The sequence below is a fragment of the Girardinichthys multiradiatus genome, chromosome 1 (assembly GCF_021462225.1).
Source record: "Girardinichthys multiradiatus isolate DD_20200921_A chromosome 1, DD_fGirMul_XY1, whole genome shotgun sequence".
In the NCBI taxonomy this organism is placed as follows: Eukaryota; Metazoa; Chordata; class Actinopteri; order Cyprinodontiformes; family Goodeidae; genus Girardinichthys; species Girardinichthys multiradiatus.
This window is the reverse complement of record NC_061794.1, coordinates 38,970,565-38,991,413: the sequence shown is the minus strand read 5'-3', so window position 1 is coordinate 38,991,413 and position 20,849 is coordinate 38,970,565. Positions and strand designations below refer to the sequence as shown.

The following is a 20,849-nucleotide window of genomic DNA, read 5'->3' as shown; positions in this document are numbered from 1 at the left end:
GCATCGCAGCTGGAGGCAGTGTAACGGTGATCTGGAGCCGAGATTAGCAAATGAGACTGGCCCATTCACCCGCAGACACATGTTTACACTCTGACATGAACACATACACACTGACACATCACACATACCTGTCAGTTAGTGTCAGTTTGGCCTCGGCTAACATAAAGAACCAAAAAGTATAGCACCTCCGGAACCTAGCGGAAGTGGGCGGCAAGGACACTGTGACTGACAAGGTCTTCAGCCAATCAGATCGCAGGCAGGAGAGTCCTAGAAATAGAAGGCAAAGAGCAGCTATTTTCAGCTCACGTAAAAAGGCAACATTTCCCTCTACCTCAGGCTGAACGGACACGAGTCCCCAGATATGGAGAATAGCATTTGGAAGAAATGTATCGCTATTATTTGTTTCTAGGATTTCCTTCTTTCATCTCCGGAACAATGCCAAAATTAGAAATATCCTGTCCAGGAGTGACGCTGAAAAACTAGTCCATGCATTTGTTACTTCAAGACTGGACTATTGTAATTCTTTACTATCAGGATGTGCACAAAATGCAGTTAAAAGCCTTCAGCTGATTCAAAATGCTGCAGCAAGAGTTCTGATGAAAATTAAAAAGAGAGATCATATTTCCCCTATTTTAGCTTCCCTTCATTGGCTCCCTGTTAAATCCAGAATAGAATTTAAAATTCTCCTCCTCACATATAAAGCCCTTAATGATCTAGCTCCATCATACATCAGAGATCTGATTGTTCCATATGTTCCTAACAGAGCACTTCGTTCTCAGATTGCAGGTTTACTGGTGGTTCCTAGAGTCTCTAGAAGTAGAATGGGAGGCAGATCTTTTAGTTATCAGGCTCCTCTCCTTATAGTTAGAGTGGCTTACGTTATCTTGAGCTATCTCTGTAATTATGCTGCTATAGGCTTAGGCTGCTGGAGGACATAATGACCACTTTCACTCTCTTCGCTACATTCTCACACTACTCTCCAATTTTGCATTATTTGCTGTTATTTCAGCTTTTAACTTTATGTTCTCTTTCTTTTCTCTTCCTAGAAGCTACACCTGGCCTGACTCTGTATCTACATGTGACACCGTCCTGGAGGGGGGCATTGTCCAAGCTTCTGCTGGCAACAACTTAATGCTCACCCTCAACCGATGATTCATATGGCCCTGTCATTCAGTGTTCAAACACTTTCAGTGTTTTCTCCTAGACATAGCTACTGACTGAGCTTCTACTGTGACTAACTGTATGTGCTTTCTCTCATATTCTAAACTTGAAAACTGGTTCAGAGTTTATCTGTGTTTTCTTCCTAGATGAAACGACTAAAGGAGCTACATCCAAAAACTTTTTATCCAATTTGAATAAATAACTGAATCTGACTGTTCGATAGTTAAAATTAATTGGAATGTATGTACCTGACTTGAAATCTGTATGATTCGACTGAATTCACTTAACCCATTTTAAACCTTTCACACAATCCAACAGGAAACAACACTCTCCGATTATTTTAACCTCTGCCTTCCTCCCTCCCTGTTGGTTGGAGTAAGGGAGAGTCAGGTTTAGCCTAAACCGGCTCAGTTATAGTTGAGGTGCAAACACACCCTCCATTTCTGCTACCTGTATGACCCCTTCTTTTTTCCAATGGTTATAATCAGTCTGACAGAGGGAGGTATCCCGATCCTTGTGGTTTTTAGTATAACAATGACCATCAGTGGGCTCTACATGAACACACTTTATCAGTTTATTATTTTACTCAGTACCCCTACACATAGCCCATTCTAAAGTGGCCAGACTCTAACACTCAGTAGTTTAATCTAACCTCCCCAAAAACCCCACACCATTCCAAACCCTTTGTGAAGTGCCTTGAGATGACATGTATTGTGAATTGGCATTATATAAATAAAACTGAATTTAATAATATAATATAATAAATGTTTTTGCATTTTTTGGAATGACTTACATCTTCTACATTCACCTCCAAACCATTCAATTTGATTGATATACAATAAATATTTTGGTCTCTCTCAATGAAAATCTAAACATCTTCAGTTCTCCTCATGTCTTTTTGTTTCATTTACATAAGGGTACACAAAAAGTGCAATACTCCATAAACTTAATTCAAGTATCAGAAGATGGTGGCACATTTTTGTACCACCATCTTCTTCTGAATATCTTTTTAAATCTCAATCAGCCAATGGGGATGAAACATGTTTGACTTATCTGCATATACATATTGTGTATATAAAGGTAGTTCCAAACGTACTTGTATGTACACAGAATACACCAAAATATTCACTTGCCTTCCAATCATTAAATTCAGGTGTTTCAATCACTTCCATTGTCACAGGTGTATAAAGTATAAAGCATGCAGTCTGCATATGTCTTTTATATGTGAAAGAACGGGTCGCCATCAGGAGCTCTATGAATTTGAGCACAAAGTAGTTAATTTGTGGACTAATTGGCTTTAATTTCTTGTATGTGGGAACTACTTGGGTTGTTGCAGACATCTAATGGATTTTAATTCGATGGCCCCATTTATATAACTGCCTGAAAGCTTAAAGTGATGTCGTGTGGAAAAGGTGTTTACTATACATCTAGACAGAATACATTTTTGGTTGTTTCATTATAATTTTTTTACAAGACCCACAATGATGAAAGCGATGGTGAAAAATGTCGGAAACTTTAGGATTATACTTAAAATTATATACAAAACAAACAACTTTCAAGCCCTTTGCCAGATTTATAAGAGGCTGTGTATTTATGATTCAGATATTTTGAAATGAGTAATTTGTAGAATGTGGAAAATAGTGAATGATAAACAGGGAAGGACAAACAATCTTCGTGAGTTGTGGATCTTATTTTGCACAGTAACCGGAAGTCATTTCCTCCAATAAGACTTATTTCTGTCTTTGCGCTCTGTGGAAACTTTTCAGTCCTGAAGATGAAGAGCACTTAGTCAGACATCCTCCCAGTGAGTTGTGGATTATGACTTTGTTAAAATATTATGATCGCTTCACAAAAAAATCCTAAACTTGTTTAAAAACTACAGGACAGAAAAAAAAAACAAAAAAACAAGAGAATGAATAAAGATGGTGATAAAAGCGCAAAAACTGCGCTCCGAAGCCAGAAGCCGCCCAGGACGCAGCAGCAGGTCCAGAAGAAGAAGAAGAAGAAGGATCTGACCGGTAAAGAGGAGCAAAGCGGCTCTTCTCTGAAGGACACACAGTCTGGTCAGTGGGAGTGTAAGGGGGACATACAATCAGCCGGACCACAGAGAAAGCAAGAGGGGAAAACCGCTACAGAAGTTCCCGCAGAGGGCCACAAGAGCCCCGGCGCGCAGAGGAAACTGTCGGACGCCAGCAACGCATCAGAGGACTTAAGCAAAGACTCCGGCTGCCAGTCCGGGAAACTCTTCTCCTCGGACAGCAGCTCCGAGATCTCCGATTCCGCCTCGGAGGGCATTAAGCGCGACTCTCCGAGCAGCGATAACGATTTAAGCTGGGTCGACGGAAGAGTTTATGAGAGCCCGAACAGCAGGGGGACACGCGAGGGCGCACCGTGCGCAAAACCTGCGGCAGATACCTGCGCGCTCAAGCCGGACGCGGCTGCTGCAGCGGGGCTTGGTTCGTGTCAAACAGTGGGGGCTTTCATGGATCTCATGATGGGGGAGACAACCGAGGACCTGGTCAGGGAGGTGGAAGACTTGAGGTCAGAGAATGAGTATCTGAAAGTAAGTCGGAGCTCGGTGAGCTGGATAGCTTTTTTAATTTGGTTTGCATGATACTCTGCTGGTTTGCGTTTGGAATAACTTTATTTTTGATTCATTTACCAATCAGGGACATCCCTGAAAGCACGTGAGCCAGTCTATTCTCCACAAAATCAAGATTTCCAGTGTTATTTGGTCTGGTTGCGGAGGACAGGTGACTCTCCATAAAATCAATTCTCAAATGAGTTATTTAGTTTTAATTTATTATCCCTTTTGTAAAAACTCGCCAATAACAATAAGACTTAAAAGTGGAAATCTTAAAATAGAAATCCACAGCATTTACTGTAACTGGGATTATCATAAGACAGTGACTGGTCTTTACTGGTGTGTATCTAAAATCTACAAACTTTTCTTCAATTTAACAAGGTGACTCAGATGTCATGAAACTGCATGTGAGCATTATGTAAAATAAATCAGGCATCAATATAGGAAATCTTGATTTTTACAAATCTGAAAGAAGACACAAAGGTAAAAATGATGTAAATTTCATATAAATGTTTGTTAAACAAGTTCAATTTAAAAAAAAACCACCCGAATTTAAATATTGATCATGATTTGTTGGCACAATTTTTCCAAATAAGTGACAATTTAGCGTGATATGTCAGGTTTTCCTGTTAATCTGAGATAAAAGCACCTAATTTTAGAAGGTGTACTTGTTTATGTTGTATTGTGTAAAGCCTCAAGGGTGCACCCTTCTTTTTTAATCCATGTAGCTTAAACTATGTGCAGAATAAAGAGCTTAAGATAATAGTAAACCATGAAACAGAACTGCTGTAACACTGCTGGAAATGTATGTTCCTGTAGGACACGGTACATTTAACAGAAAAGGGGTTGGGATTCGGGATCCCTTAGCATGACGCTTCTTCTACTTTATGTGCACACACTGTTCAAAGTATCTCACTACTCATATTACCGAAACACAGTCAGACGTATACCCTAAGTTAAAATAGTACAAACAAAAACTTCTCTCCCTTGTGTTTTCTATTGTTTTCTGGATTATGCCAAATATCTTAAATCTTGCAGTGACTTGTGGAGGGTTTTTGGCAGAAATCCTATCATCTTGGGGTAATTTTTTGAACCCATCCTTCCAAACATCAGATGTCCTTGGACGTCTATATTTAGTTCAGAAAAATATTATGAAATGAAATTTTTTTTAGCCCATAGGGCATGTTAAAATAAACAAAAGAAATTAAAAGTTAGGCGTATTTCACCTGTCTAATCAACCTCGACCACCATTTAACCACATTTAGACATCAGTAGATGTCTTTTTGAGAAAATCTTTAAACCTTTGTCTATTCAACCATTTTCACATTGCTTAGATGAAAGGCTGTTGTTGCTCTATCTGTTCAATGAAAATTTGCTTGTGGAGATGGTTCTCAAACTGTGGTACCACTGATGATACTTTGGCTGACATTAGTTATACTCAGAAGAAAGTTTGGTTATTCTCTGCAAGGTAAACTCAAATGAGCCGAAGCACATGACAGTGAACCTGGAACAAGTACTGGTGGCTACTTTTGCCAGGTTTCATTTATATGATATAAAACACAAAGCTACGGTGTTCCAGTTGCCAGTGAATAACAATGTACATTTCTCTGCCATTTGCACTTTCAAACTGTGTAGCAACATATTCATATGCAGTTCTTCATGTGTGAACCGTTATTTGAGATACAAATAGTCAGAAATTCATATAAACCTGTTTGTTACTGCAGCTGTGTTTCACATGCATGGCAGCCATACTGGATATTGTGGTCAGGGTTGGAGAGAAACTTTCCCGTTTGGAATTTTGACTTCTAAAGAGCATTCTGTTATTTTAAAGTTAAAACTTAAACGATTTAACTTCCCAATAAAGGGGACTCACATAAAAAAGTGCATTCTCCAACCCATCGTGTAATGTCAACTCATAAGCTTGTTTATATTTTTTCTTAATTTTCGAAAACATTTGTCAAGATGACCATGGTTGGAAAACTTATTTACTGAGCTACTTGTAAAAAAGGTTTAGAACCATTACTATAAACCAGAGGAGGCATCTTAAACTCCTTCCATTCATAAAACAGAAGTTTTTGTTTGTCAGGCATTGAGAAAAATGCTCATCTAGATCTTCAAACTTGCCCAAAAACAGATTCTCTTCACAAAACCTCCAATTTTTCCTGAATTATAACGATGCGCACCCATGTTGTCTGCCACAGGATGAGGTGGAGGAGCTTCGCTGTGAGATGCTGGAGATACGCGACATGTTTCAGGAGGAGGAGCTGTACCAGCTGCAGGCGCTGCAGCTGCAGCTGGAGCAGGCCAAGAAAACTTGCCGCATCCTGCAGTACCGCCTCCGCAAGGCCGAGCGGCGCAGCATCCGGGTGGCTCAGACGGGGCAGGTGGACGGGGAGCTGATCAGGAGCCTGGAGTATGACATAAAGGTCTGCAGTCAGGAGAAATTTACCCTGAACAGTAAAACCTCTAACTTCTTCTGAGTGATGTCAGTGTTGTCTCAGTTATCAACATTAAAGTAAATAGGTGACTAAACCTTACAAACCGCTTCTCATTTATTGCGTGCTTGCTCATACTGACTGGAACACTGCAATCAGTTGACTGTACCCTGATTCATGGATGTTTGCTGAGCTACAAAGTAGTTCCTGCTGGTCTCCAGGAACACAGTCATTTCACTTTACTGAAATTCCTTCCTCATGCATCCTGTTTATATTTTTAACATACAGCATTGTAATTACGCGGTGAGTTGTTCTCCATGATAAAAGCAGGGTCACATCTATCAGAAACATGAAAAGGCAGTGGCTGTTGTTTAATGTTGGCAGCCATCTAGGTTTCTCTGAACCATGGCAGTGTGGTCTGGCGTAGGATTCCTGACAAACTCACTCTTACTCCCCCTCTCCATCAACTCATATGGAGAATTCCCGTCACAAGAATTTCCTTGTAAATCCTGTCAGCCAAACCAGCTGTTGTAGAAACCACGCTGCATACGCTCATTAAAAATAACGATGCTGCTGAGTGGAAGCAACACTTTATCCCACACTGGAGCTACTTTAACCGTCTTTTTGCTCCACTTCCAGGTTGCCAAGAGCGTCTCCCTCCGCCTCTACAACGAGCTGGAGATGGTGCAGAAGAAAAACTCCCAGCTGGAGTGGGAAAATGAGGTGCTACGGGAGAAGACGCAGGAGCTGGAAGTTGCCAAGCAGGTCCTGCAGAGTGAGGTGGATAAAGCCAGAGAGGTGAAGACTTTAAAGCCAAAGTTTTGTTTTATTAATTGTTACTTCTGTCGAGGGCTGCATAGTAATGCAGTTGGTAGCATTGCTGCCTTGCAGCAAGAGTTCAAATCCTGACCTGGGGTTTTGCTGCATGGAGTTTAGATGTTCTCCACGTGCATACTTGGGTTCTCTCTGGGTACACCAACTTAAACTCACTTTTTTCCAAAAACACGTTAATTGTTCTCTGTAAATTGCCCTTAGGTGTGAGTGTGTGTGTGCATGGTTGTTTCCCTCTGTGTCTTTGTGTTGCCCTGTGATGGACTGGTGATCTGTCCAAGGTCTAACCTGCCTCTCACCCAACGACTACTGGTGATAGGCACCAGCCCCCGTACAAGCCTGCATGGATAAGCTGGTATAGACTATAGTTGGATGGCAAGACCATTCAAAAGTTCAGGCTTCACATATGCTGCATTTGTATTAAAACAATATGTAGAAAAACCCAATTATTCAAACTTGATGAAAGCACAATGTAAGTCTTTTCATTCCTGATGGTGCTTTAAAAACCTATTTAAATTCTTATTTTAAAGTAACATAAGCACTTTGATAACAAATCATAGAATTCTGTAATAGTTTACCTTTACCATAGAAGATCCTGATGACCTGTTGTTGGTGACGCCGAGAGATCCAGAAAATGTTAAATCCCACCTTACCTGGGGCAAAGGTGAGAGGAGGAGCCCACAGCATCACTCCTCAGCAGACAGACAGATAAAACAAGAGAAATTGAACAAACAAACAGTAACCGTATGAAAAGTACAGACCGTAATGAAAATGTTGTTGAAACGTGAGCGGCACAACCTTCTGGTGCTCACCCATGGATATTATTATGGCTCTAGAGTCTATTAGGAGGAAGGCATGACATTATCTCTAGTTTTGAAAAACAACATTGGACAGGAAATATTAGACAAGTGAAAGAAATGTTAGACAAACTCTGTATTCTCAGAACATTTAACGAAAAACTGTTCATTTTACAGCAGCGGAAAACACGCTGGGTGAAATTAGACAAAAACACCTATGTTTAAAGTATAAACCCTAGATATGGAAATTAAATTAAAAATGTTTTATAAATGTTCTATATTTTATCACTAATTTCACACAAAGCTGATTATTTTCTTTGGGAGATTAGGAAAGACCGTGTAATATATTGCATTAAAACATCTCTGTGTTCCTAATTCGAGACACAGTTGATTGAATTTCATGGTGTATTTCCAAAAATGAAAAGAAATAACAAACAAAAAACTGTGATGAAAACAAAGGAGTAATAAGAAACATACCTAATAGTCATATATTGTATGTGTTTCACTATTTTATGTACCCTGATTTCCCACTATTTTATTGCCATCTCTTTGGCTCTGGTGAACGTTGGCACTTGAAACGTGGTTTTAAAAAGTTTTCTAGCTCAATGAGCTTGTCATGATGCTTGGATGTTTTGGTTTTCAGTTGCATTTGTCTTCTCACTATTTCCCAGTTGTTTATTATTTTCTATATGGTCTTGCCATAATAGTTTATTCCTGTGTGTTCATTCGTGTCAGTAAGGTCTTGCCACATAAGTTAATTCCTTTAGGGTTAGTTTTTTACTTATTTCTTGTGTTCTGTTACCTTTGTATTCTAATTTATTCCCCTTAGGTTAGTATTTGTCCTCTCCTGTTGGTTTAGTGTTACCTTGTCTCTTACTTCAGCTGCCCTGTGTTAATTAGTCTCCCTCCCTCAGTCTCCCTGCTTAACCTTCTACCTCGGTGGTTCCACATTGTCTCCTGATGAACACACCAACATGTAATTTCATTCTCCACACCTCCCTCAGAATTTAAGCTGTCTGGTTGTCTTTGTTCTGTGCTGGATCCTCCAGTTATTCTCCATTTTCATGCTCATTATTTCCCGAACTCTCCCTGTTTTTCCGCATGTGACTCTTCCCATGCTTCATGTCCTGTTTTTCTTGCGTTTTTTTAGTAAGTTTTTTCCATTTTATTAATAAAACTTTACAATGCTAATCCAACGTTCCTGTCTGCGCTTGGGTCCAGCTCCAAAACCATACTTCATGACAGAGCTTTAGCAATCTTTGAGGTGTTCAGAAACATTTTGTGCTTTACCTCCTACAATGCATGGTGTGAAGTTCCAACCATTGTTCTTTAAACAGATTTGCCACTTTTCTGCTTCCTGATTTTAAAAACTCTTTCCTTTAATTCTTTCATACGTAGAACTAAAGTATTTTACTTTATTTTAGCCTAAAATAAAAAAGTAAATGCTCCAGGTCTTCTGTATTTGCCTTAATTAAAACATTGAATTTATTTTTAAATAGCAATTATAATATTTTGTTTTCCAGAGCTAGAAAAAGTCATTATTTAATAATTTATAATAATAATAATTTTATTAAATAATAATTTGGGTATCTAATTAGGCGTGAAGTGATTATTCAAACAGACTAGATATTTTATACGACGGTGATGTTTGATTTATGTTTAACAGATGAAACTCAAGCTTTCAGTCTTGATAAACCTCCATCTTTGTGGTCAGGCATCCTCCTCTCCATTTCCCACCACAGCTGCACCCATCCATCCAGCTGTCACCCTCATCTCTGTGTGAAGCGACACACGACCCTCAGTCATATGAGAGGAGGGCTCACCCAGCAGCTGCTTGGTGCCGGGGATGGGTGAAGCAGCCCGGTGGTATGCTTGGGCCTGAACTGAGCACAGCTGACATTGTCGCCTGAGATGACAGAAAAAAGGCACAGAGGGTGTGAGAGATTACAAAAATAGACCCTCGACGACTTTCTGCCTTTCTGCTTGCAATAAGCTCGGCTAAATCTGGATCAGCGCGTATTATGGCATTCAGAAAGGCAATGGTGCCCAGATGCACTGACCTAGAACCTCATCAAACATTTTTATCCAAAGGTTTATAATTCTCTAACACTCACTGAACCTTCATGCTGCATTTTATTAATCCAGAACCCTTGACCACCTTGGAGAATGGTTGTTTCTGTGACATGTGTTTGGTTTAATCCTGGATTCTGTGCTTTGGCTTGAGCTCAGCCTGGACCGCTCATCTGAGACAGCTGCTAGTCTCTTTGATCTCAGCAGTGAAATCCACTTAGATTACCTAATCTATAGAAGAACAAAATGCAGTGCAGATAGAAGTGAAGGAGAACAAATATTTTAGAGACTGAAACTGCAGCCAGACTGTTTCTGACCCTGATTGTGGGTAAACTGAAACTAAATACAAATGCAAAACACAAGTTTAGAGGTGTGATGATTAGGTAAACAGCTCAGTTACCATTTGTTTCTGTTCTTGTGGTAGGTTACTTGATTCAGGTCCCTTTCAGCCCGCTGGGATTCAGGTGAAACCCCCCACCTGCTCTTGTGTTTCCACCTTCAAGCCTGACTTTACGATGTCTATAATAAACACAATGTGATCCTGTGAAGTGTTTGGGAAGGGGACAATGCCTCCAGACAGAAACCTGCGTTCCTCATAGAAACTCAGAGGCGGGAGTTAAAATAACTTAGAAATTTCATTGAAGTAACCTGTAAAGCTAATGGAAAGTTCCAGAACGTTTCAAATCTGAGTTCTGTAAAACCAAGCTTTAATTTATGTTAAAGTAACATGTAAGTTTCAGAAAGTTTAGTGAAAGTTCCCAAATGGGTTCCTGAAAAGTTAAACCAAGATAAGGTTAACATTTTTTTAAAGTACCTTGTAAGTTCTGGAATGTTCCAGAACAGTAATATGTAAGTTCTGTGAATGTAATCTGAATGTTTTGGTACCATTGTGGGAAAAGGTTCTGCAAAGGAAACCTTTAGTGCTGTAAAAGAAATACAAAAGTTCCAGGAAAATGACCTGTAAGTTCTAGAAAAGTACCTTCTAAGTTTCATGAAAGTACCCTGTAAGTTCAGTGAAAATGAAATGTAAATCACAGAAAGTTCCTAAAATAGTAACATGTAAGTTCAGTAACCTGCAAGTTCCATTAAAAGAACCCTCTGGGTTCTGTATTAGTTCTGTGATATTAATTTGTAAGTTCCATTAAATTGCCTTGCTTGCTTTGCATTCTTTTAAACTTAGCTTTTAGTGCCATGAAGTAATCTGTATGTTTAATGAAAGTAACTTGTAAATTTTGGAAAGATCGATAAAGTAATCCAAATATCCAGTGAGAGTAACCTCTACGTTCCATTAAAGTGTCCTGCTATCCTGTGGGTTCCCTTAAAGTTCATTGAAAGTAAGGTTTAGCTTTTGAGAAAGTTACCTAGAGGTTCCAAGAAAATCAGCTGTACATTCAGTGAAAGTAGCCAGTAAGTTTACTACAAGTACCCTGTGGGTTCCATAAAGGTTATGTGAAAGAAAGCTGTTAGATCTGTGAAACTGGTGAGGTGAAGACTCCAGCAACAGTTGAAGTACTGGGAAGCCACCTCATTAGTAGACTGCTTATTTGTAAGTTGCTTTCCAGTACTTCAAGTGTTGCTGGAGTCGAGTCTTCACCTCACTAGATTTTTGACCCTCTCCATGAACCTGGGAAGTCAGTAAAGTTGTGCCAGACGCACTTAGATCTGTGAAACTAACAGAAGTTCTAGGAGAGTAACCTCAAATTTCCAGTTAAGCACCCTGTAGGAAATGTCAGGATGTACAGGTCCTTCTCAAAAAATTAGCATATTGTGATAAAGTTCATTATTTTCCATAATGTCATGATGAAAATTTAACATTCATATATTTTAGATTCATTGCACACTAACTGAAATATTTCAGGTCTTTTACTGTCTTAATACGGATGATTTTGGCATACAGCTCATGAAAACCCAAAATTCCTATCTCACAAAATTAGCATATCATTAAAAGGGTCTCTAAACGAGCTGTGAACCTAATCATCTGAATCAACGAGTTAACTCTAAACACCTGCAAAAGATTCCTGAGGCCTTTAAAACTCCCAGCCTGGTTCATCCCTCAAAACCCCAATCATGGGTAAGACTGCCGACCTGACTGCTGTCCAGAAGGCCACTATTGACACCCTCAAGCAAGAGGGTAAGACACAAAAATAAATTTCTGAACAAATAGGCTGTTCCCAGAGTGCTGTATCAAGGCACCTCAGTGGGAAGTCTGTGGGAAGGAAAAAGTGTGGCAGAAAACGCTGCACAACGAGAAGAGGTGACCGGACCCTGAGGAAGATTGTGGAGAAGGGCCGATTCCAGACCTTGGGGGACCTGCGGAAGCAGTGGACTGAGTCTGGAGTAGAAACATCCAGAGCCACAGTGCACAGGCGTGTGCAGGAAATGGGCTACAGGTGCTGCATTCCCCAGACCTGGGCTACAGAGAAGCAGCACTGGACTGTTGCTCAGTGGTCCAAAGTACTTTTTTCGGATGAAAGCAAATTCTGCATGTCATTCGGAAATCAAGGTGCCAGAGTCTGGAGGAAGACTGGGGAGAAGGAAATGCCAAAATGCCAGAAGTCCAGTGTCAAGTACCCACAGTCAGTGATGGTCTGGGGTGCCGTGTCAGCTGCTGGTGTTGGTCCACTGTGTTTTATCAAGGGCAGGGTCAATACAGCTATCTATCAGGAGATTTTGGAGCACTTCATGCTTCCATCTGCTGAAAAGCTTTATGGAGATGAAGATTTCATTTTTCAGCACGACCTGGCACCTGCTCACAGTGCCAGAACCACTGGTAAATGGTTTACTGACCATGGTATCACTGTGCTCAATTGGCCTGCCAACTCTCCTGACCTGAACCCCATAGAGAATCTGTGGGATATTGTGAAGAGAACGTTGAGAGACTCAAGACCCAACACTCTGGATGAGCTAAAGGCCGCTATCGAAGCATCCTGGGCCTCCATAAGACCTCAGCAGTGCCACAGGCTGATTGCCTCCATGCCACGCCGCATTGAAGCAGTCATTTCTGCCAAAGGATTCCCGACCAAGTATTGAGTGCATAATTTGAAGGTTGACGTTTTTTGTATTAAAAACACTTTTCTTTTATTGGTCGGATGAAATATGCTAATTTTGTGAGATAGGAATTTTGGGTTTTCATGAGCTGTATGCCACAATCATCCGTATTAAGACAATAAAAGATCTGAAATATTTCAGTTAGTGTGCAATGAATCTAAAATATATGAATGTTAAATTTTCATCATGACATTATGGAAAATAATGAACTTTATCACAATATGCTAATATTTTGAGAAGGACCTGTATTATGAGCTGCTGCTGGAAGTCTCAATGTAAACCTTTCCTTTATTTCTCAGAGCACATTGAAGAAGAGAAGTATCAGATCAACAGTCAATAAGGCAGAGAAGAGACTTTCTCAGCAGATGGAGGTTTGAAATGTCTAATAATTTCTTCTTGTGAACTGAAAGATTTCTTTTGCTTACAACCGTTGTCTTTAATTTTCTCTTTGCAGGATGACAGCACTGATCTGAAGTGCCAACTCCACTTTGCCAAAGAGGAACTGGCTCTCATGTGCAAGAAACTGACCAAGCTGGTGTCTGAGAGTGAGGCCATGCGTGAGGAACTGGCTAGATACCGGTCAAGGTATGGAGATATAGATGCCGCCCTACTGCCTGAAGGCATACAATGCTCTGCCCATGCCAGGGAAGCAGAAGTCAAAGTTCATTTGAAACTGGTGGAAGAGGAGGCCACGCTCCTCAGCCGGCGCATTGTCGAACTGGAGGTGGAGAACCGCGGCCTGAGGGCAGAGATGGGTGACCTAAGAGAGAAAATAGGAGGAGGAGGAGAGGAAGATGTTTTGGAGGAAAATTCGTCAATGACCGCAACAATAAAGGATGGAGAAATAGGACCAACGATGTACCTGCAGCATCAGAGAGAGGAGTCAGAGGAGGGACAACTTGATGCTGAGAGACATTTGCTCCGCAACCAATCACAGACTGATCAAAGGATTAGTGAAGGTCGAGAAGGTCCAGTGGGTGGTGAGCAGGACCCGTTAGGCAGCCAGGAGAGGGATGATAAGAAATCACCTAATACTACACTTACAGAGGTGACTACCAAAGATTATGAATTTCTTGTTGCTCTCAGAGATCACTCCTGCATTCTGTCTTCAGCCATTCAGCTTTTGTCAGTGCCACCCAGAAACGGACAAAGCTCTGCTCCCTCATTGGCTCTTACATCTCAGATGGACATATGCTCCAATGTCAAGACGCAGGGGTCTTTAATCGAAGCCCTGGAGCTTCTGCAGGCCTTGCTGCAGACATTTATCGAGAAGATGGACACACTTCTGAGGGGTGTCGATAAGGGCAAGGACTCTGTTAAAAAGGAGGGATTTGCCTGGGATTTTTCCTCCTTTCTCTGTGCGAACTATGAACGTCTCAAGGAGTTGCATGTAGAAGAACTTTGCAACATGCAGGTGAAACAGAAAGCAAAACAGGCAAGTCATGGGGAAGTCATGGACAGCTGGAGGGATCCAAAACCGCAGCTGTCGTTGCAGATTCTGTGGATCCTTCATCAGTGGTGCAACGTTAAAGGAACAAACCCAGAAGGAAAAGAGGTACATTGAAATATATAGTTCCTTACAAAAATATTCAAATCTTTTGAACTTATTAACATTTTGGCACATTACAACCACATACTGCAGTATACTTTATTTTAGATTTTATGTTATAAACTAACACAAGCAAGTATTTTGGGGTATGTCTCTACCAGCTTTGCACATCTAGAGACGTCTTAATAAAATAGCTGTGGCTCAGGCAGTTGGGCGGAGAGCGTCTGTGAACATTCATTTCAAAGTCCTGCCACACATTTTCAATTGGATTAGGTCTGGACTTTGTCTGGGCCATTCTAACACATAAATGTGCTTTAATCTAAACCATTCTGTATGTTTAGAGTTCCTGCTTTCTTTCAATATTGGCCTGTATTTAGCTCCATCCACCTTCCAGTCAACTCTGAACAGCTTCCCTCTCCCACAGCATGATACTGCCACCACCATTTTTCGCAGTGGGGATGGTTTGTTTAGGGTGATGTGCACGTAACATTTTGCATGCCGGTCAAAAGGTTCACTTACCTTCTCTGCAGCTCCTCCAGAGTTACCACGGGTCTCTTGGCTGTTTGTTCACTAATGTTCTCTAACAAACCTCTGAGGCCTTCAAAGAACAATTGCATGTATGCTGAGGTTAAATTACTCAGATATGACTTCTGAAGGCAACTGATTCCATGGGATTTTATTTAGGGGTATCAAATTAAAAGGGTGGAACTCAAGCGTATGCTGCTTTTTTCAGATTTTTACCACTAAAACATTTTCTTAACCATGTGTCACACCCCTTCCACTTCACAAACAGACAAAGTACTACTTTGTTTTAATTTTTCACATAAATCCCTCTAAAATAATTAGGATGTAACACAACAAAATGTGGAGAATTTCAAGAGGTGTCTATACTGTTTTTACACCTAGTATGTTTCTTTGAAAAAGTTTGGTTAAGAACGTCTCATTTGGGTTTTCTATTTTTATCCTCAGTGTGGAGACAAAACCCTGTCTGTGTTGCTTGGGTTGTTGCAAGACCTTGGTGCTGAGCTGCAAGACGACAGCAAGGCAAAGTCAGCTCCATGCGAGGAGGCAGCCGAGGTAACGATGCCGCTTACCCCTCAGACTTCCATCCTCCCGCTGTGTGTGAGGCTGTCTGACACAGTGGGAAGTCCTCCCGATGATCTCTGTCTCTCTGCCTGCTTCATGAGAAGACTCATGCCAAAGTATTTAGGGTAATCTCTTGTAGGAGCTGCAGCCAACCAGGACAGGCATGTTCAGATCTATTGCCGGTATTTGCACAACTGATTCCTGGTCATTACTCTAAATGTAGCTCCTCTGCATTAATGTTTACACATGATTGGACAAATACTAAATACAATTTATTGCATATCATTCGTGCATCAAAATCTGCCTCAGAAAGTGCATATATTTATTTATTTTTTCGTCCTTATTCCTCAGACTAGAGTGTAATACCTCCCTCAGAGGAACATTTAGTCTGCAGTAATAAAAAAGCCTTTACAGGCACACCAGCAGCTTTATGTGGCAATGTTTCAGCTTAAACTTCAGCAGGATGACATGCTGATAATGTGACTTATCACCATTATTACTTTTAGATTGGTTTAAGTCAGATTCCCATTTACTGACTGTATAGGGAGGACATAGAAAATCTAAAGTTTCCTACAAAAGTAGTGTCGTGCTTTTGAAGAGCCAGTCTACTTATTTGCAAATATTAGTAATTGGTTTAACAAAAGTTGGCAGTTCTAGAACAAATTTACCAGTGGGGGCCCAGGTGGGGCCATCCTTTTTTCAATGGCGCACAGAACAAAACAATGAAACAAGAAAAAACAGGGAAATATTTCATCTTTTAAAATACTGAGTGAGCCATGGAGCTGTAGGTTGCAGACCCCTGATCTAGCAGATGAAAACTGTGATCCTATCTCAATATGGCTGAAGCTAAAAGTGCAACACCTTAATTTTTAATTTATTGTTAAAGTAAAACTGTAAAAGTAAAAAAATGAAATTAGTGCAAGGGACCAATCAGTAAGGTTTCTGTGCCGGTGGATATTATCATAAGAAATTGATTTTGATCTTCAGTACAGGGGCCACAACAGGGGCCAGGACCAGTTCTACAGGGGCACTGGCCCCTTCATTTGGGATTTTTACTATGTTTAGGGAAAGCATTTCAGTTTGTAATCTGCTATTTTTCTCTTCGCTCAGCTTTCCGTCAGTGCTGTTTTCCACGATGGGCAACATGCTGAAGCTCACAGGTCAGTATTCTCCATTTGTTTGGATCCCATTTAGGAGTCATTAAAAGCTTCAGCTCATTCTTCTCTTGTTGCTTCCACAGAATCTGCAGCTCCAAAGAACAAAGTCTCCGACGGCTGTTTTCCCCATGCAGATCTCAAAGGAAGAACTGGTGTTACCTGAGTCAGGAGGCTGCACAGCTGGACCGAGAGGATCCAGTTAAGACGTGGGACCATTTAATCATGCCTCTTAGTTTCCCCAATCTTGATTTTGAGCAGATGTCGACAGAGAGAAGCCACACCGCCCCAGAGAAGACGACTTTCCGCATCTACTACAGCCCGCCTTCAGCCCGCAGAGTCCAACTGGCTCAGCAAAAGCAAAGCCCCATGGCAGACAGGGGGTCTGTGGACACCACCTCTCCATGGTGCACACCACCAACCTCCTTCTCTCAGCTCTGTCTGGGCTCCTCTGCTAACCTGAGCGACGACATGAAGGAAATGACGGCCAGTTGGAGGCAAACGGTTCACGGCAGCTCACTGGAGAAAAAAGGGAGATTACCAAGCTGCCGGGTGGATGTAACCTGCTCAGGTACCCAGACTCACATAAGGCCACAGATGGTGAGTGTTGGTCAGCAGACAGATGACACTCAGGGCTTGATCACTGTGAGAAACAGCCCCTCCAGAGTCCTGAGCTCCTCCCTGGTCTCTGCTCGTTCCCAACACATCTCCACCTCACTGGATGGGCTAGCAGGTCGAGTCGAGAGGCCCAGAACTTCCACGTCCTCCCCCAAACTGTACCGGAGACACACCTCCACTCTCTCCTCATCCCCCAGTTTGAGTTCCTCTTCATCCTCATCTAGCTCCAGAGATCGAGGGCTGTGGAACCTGTCGCAGCAGAGCTCTAACGGCCTCACATGGAATCGACAAACCAGTCCTAGATCAGGCCCAGCCCAGAACCTGAGCTCCGTCAGCAACTCTAAGCCACCCAGTAGATCCACCGGCACAAACCGGTGTGGTTTGGTGACGGAGTTCCTGCGCAGGGTGAGCGGCCGAGCAGACAAAGCTGCTCCGGTGTCAGGCCAGAAGACAAAGAGCAGCTTGAAGAACTTGGAGCGGGCCCCGACGAGACCTCATGGCGCCCAGCTGCAAAGGAACGACAGCGTGACCAGGATCGTCAACCAGAGGTTCATAAAGCAGAGAGAGGAGGTGGCTCGAGCCCACAGGGAGGAGAAGGGAGGCAGCCTAAACCAGAGAGTCAGAACCAGTCAGAGTGTGGCTACAACAGAGGTGAGATAAAGAAGATCATACAACCTCAGGATCCATTTGGGTTAGAAATTATAACAGAAACACAACCGATACTCACAAAAGATACAAGACTAGAAAAATAAAACCTACAAACACCCAAATGTGGTCTAGAGCTCCTTTATAGCACTTTGGGCCCTACATCATTAAAACAGAGAACGTCTTATTCTTCATTCATTATGGTTGACAGCACTGAATTTTAGCTTTCAGACCTTCGAGAGCTAGTTGTCACTTTCTTAAATGATCATCAAGTGACACAGCAACTGCAAATAACAGTTAGTTTATGTTTTTATGTTTATTATTGCTTAATTAAAACTGATGATCCAAAGATTTTTGAACCCCATATTGACATTCTCCTTAGTTTCTAATAGGAAACTTCATATTTAATATGTTTTGTTGGCAGAAAGTGCACCCTGTCTGTTCTTGGGTTTTACATATCAGGTCTTAATAAAAATGGTTTGGCCTTTACTAGGTTAAACCATTATCTATCTTAATATTAAAAGAAAAAATCCTGCTGCCCATCAATCTGAGGAGGGTTAAAAGGTTCATTCCAAACAGTTTTAAGTAAATCATTATGCAGTAAAATAAATGATTCACCAGTGTAAACGTGGAAAAGAGAAAGCCTCTTCTAGTTTTGCAGGGTTACATCTTAATGAACTGCCAGTCTTCTTGAACAATTTTGACGGAACCCTAATGGTCTGACACTTTGTCAGTTTGTGCTTCATGTTGTCCCTCAAACTGTCTCATTCTCCTTCCTCTGTTATAAATATGACTTCTCTACCATTCTACCTGCCTCCTGTCTGCATTTGGATCCTCCACAACAACGAAACATGACCACCTAACATATCCACCTAATACCAACTGCAAAGCACGGTGCTGGAGGGTGATGGACACCCTTCATTTACTGAGTCGACCACAAACCCCTATATATATTGGTATATGTATACCAAAGTATTTCTCACAGTATTTCTAATTTCTAACAGCCGAAACTTGATCCAAACTGGGTCATCAAAGCAACCAGTTGATGTCATAGAATGAAGAGTGGGACAAAGTTCCTTCACAACGAAATAAGACACTGTTATACAGAAAATGAGGTGGTTTTATAAGGTGTTGAATCAGGGTGTAGTTCCTGTAGTTCCTCACACAAAACTTTTCCATTCTGGTTTCATTATTGTTTAATAAATAATGACATTGTGGAATATGTTGTTTTTTAAACGTATTTTCAAACCTTGAAAAGACCAGATCACCTTTATTTTGTCCTGATACATAAAAACCTAAAACTGAAAGAAGGTGCACTTTGTTTTACCCTGAATTCAAACTTTTTGTTATTTTTTTTGTAATTTTTCAGTATTACTAACTTCCTCCGCCTCTATACAAGTAAGTCTCTTTATTCTGTCTGACCAGGATGGAAACTATGACTGCAGCTCCAGCACTTTGACCTTCTGCTTTGCTCGTCCCTGTCGTCAGAGTCAGAGACCGACGTCCATCCCGCCCAAACTCCATCGACACAGATACTCCACGCCGGTGGGAGCTGCTGCAGACCCCAGCTGTGGCTGAGAAGAAGGAAAAAATTGTGCTTTTTCACTCAAAAAATGCCAGAGATAAGAACAGTGTGATTTTTACAGCTGTTTCTAAAGGCAGAATCAGTTTTATGTGGAGTGTTTAGGAGAGCTCTGAGCAAACGACTTTCTATTGGTGCAATCTGAATGCTCATCTCTTTTCATAGATGGTTTTAGTCTTTATTTCCCTCGCTTTTGATTACTTTTGTATTTTGTGAATGATGTTTAATAAATTTTTGTTCAAACCTTTTGGCTTTAAGCTTCAGAAACCTGATTACCTTCCAGTCATTGCTTTCGGGACGTCAGACTGTTTACCCCACAGGCTCTAAAAAAGAAACACCACCTTCTAAGCAGTTAATAGGATGAGATTTCCTCATTTGTGAAGGTCACCACCCTCCTCCCACCTTGCATCTTTACCTGTTTGACTCTTGGCTTCCACTGATGAGAAAAACAACAGCAGGTCATCATATCTGATTTGAACTTTTGACTAACTGTCAGACAGAGGCGCGGAGCAGATCTGCTGAAACACTTACCTCCTCACTCAGCAGCTGGCCCGCTGCGGTCCACGACGGCGCCAGCTCTGAAGCACACAATCACACGGGGGTCCGATTTCCACTCAACCACGCGTGTTTAAGCTCTACAGTTTCAAACAAAGCATGCTGAAATATTGGCTCACCATAACCTAATTTCACAAAACAAAACAGTGTGAGAAGCTACTATAAGAAACGTGTTTGCAATACATACTCAAAAAGACAAATTCCTTTCTATCCCTTTAAAAATTGACTGATTTGATGCGAAAATTTGGCAATCTTTTAAAATTTTTGTCAGGCTTATTAGTTTTCTTGAATATATCGCTCCAAAAAGTTGCTGGAAGTCTGTATTGTATAGCAGTGCCTTGCATGGCAACAGAAACTTCCAGTTATTTTATTGCAATTTCCATAGACCAACACAAAGTGCTGCATAATTGTGAAGTGGAAGGATGATGATACATGTCTTTTCAATTTTTGTTCACACCAATCTCTCTGGCATGCATTTTATTCAGTCCCCTTTACTCAGTCATCCCTAAATAAATACAGGTCCTTCTCAAAATATTAGCATATTGTGATAAAGTTAATTATTTTCCATAATGTAATGATGAAAATTTAACATTCATATATTTTAGATTCATTGCACACTAACTGAAATATTTCAGGTCTTTTATTGTCTTAATACAGATTATTTTGGCATACAGCTCATGAAAACCCAAATTTCCTATCTCACAAAATTAGCATATTTCATCCGACCAATAAGA

The 20,849-nt window shown here is 41.0% G+C and overlaps 2 protein-coding genes across 2 annotated transcripts in view; one reads left to right on the top strand and one right to left on the bottom strand.

The window, feature by feature from the left end:
- The window catches only part of LOC124858046 (oxysterol-binding protein-related protein 2-like), an 18,683-nt gene extending 18,422 nt beyond the window's left edge, over positions 1 to 261 (bottom strand). The window contains exon 1 of the mRNA XM_047349807.1: positions 129 to 261. The gene's annotated coding sequence lies outside the window, so the exon portion shown is untranslated. The remainder of the gene's footprint in view (positions 1 to 128) is intronic.
- Positions 262 to 2,941: 2,680 nt separating this feature from the next.
- Positions 2,942 to 19,808, top strand: si:ch211-197l9.2 (protein SOGA1). The gene is made up of 9 exons (XM_047388865.1): positions 2,942 to 3,724; positions 5,947 to 6,171; positions 6,820 to 6,978; positions 13,226 to 13,297; positions 13,381 to 14,481; positions 15,445 to 15,552; positions 16,672 to 16,721; positions 16,802 to 17,984; positions 19,404 to 19,808. The coding sequence occupies exons 1-9, from the start codon at positions 3,074 to 3,076 to the stop codon at positions 19,554 to 19,556; spliced, it is 3,702 nt and encodes a 1,233-aa protein (XP_047244821.1). The 5' UTR covers positions 2,942 to 3,073; the 3' UTR covers positions 19,557 to 19,808.
- Positions 19,809 to 20,849: the final 1,041 nt, after the last annotated feature.

Coding starts and splice junctions, on each gene's coding strand:
- si:ch211-197l9.2 (XM_047388865.1), top strand. CDS start 3,074: ATGAATAAAGATGGTGATAAAAGCGCAAAAACTGCGCTCCGAAGCCAG. Junction 15,553..16,671: donor CATGCGAGGAGGCAGCCGAG/GTAACGATGCCG, acceptor CTCTTCGCTCAG/CTTTCCGTCAGTGCTGTTTT. Junction 16,722..16,801: donor CAACATGCTGAAGCTCACAG/GTCAGTATTCTC, acceptor TTGCTTCCACAG/AATCTGCAGCTCCAAAGAAC.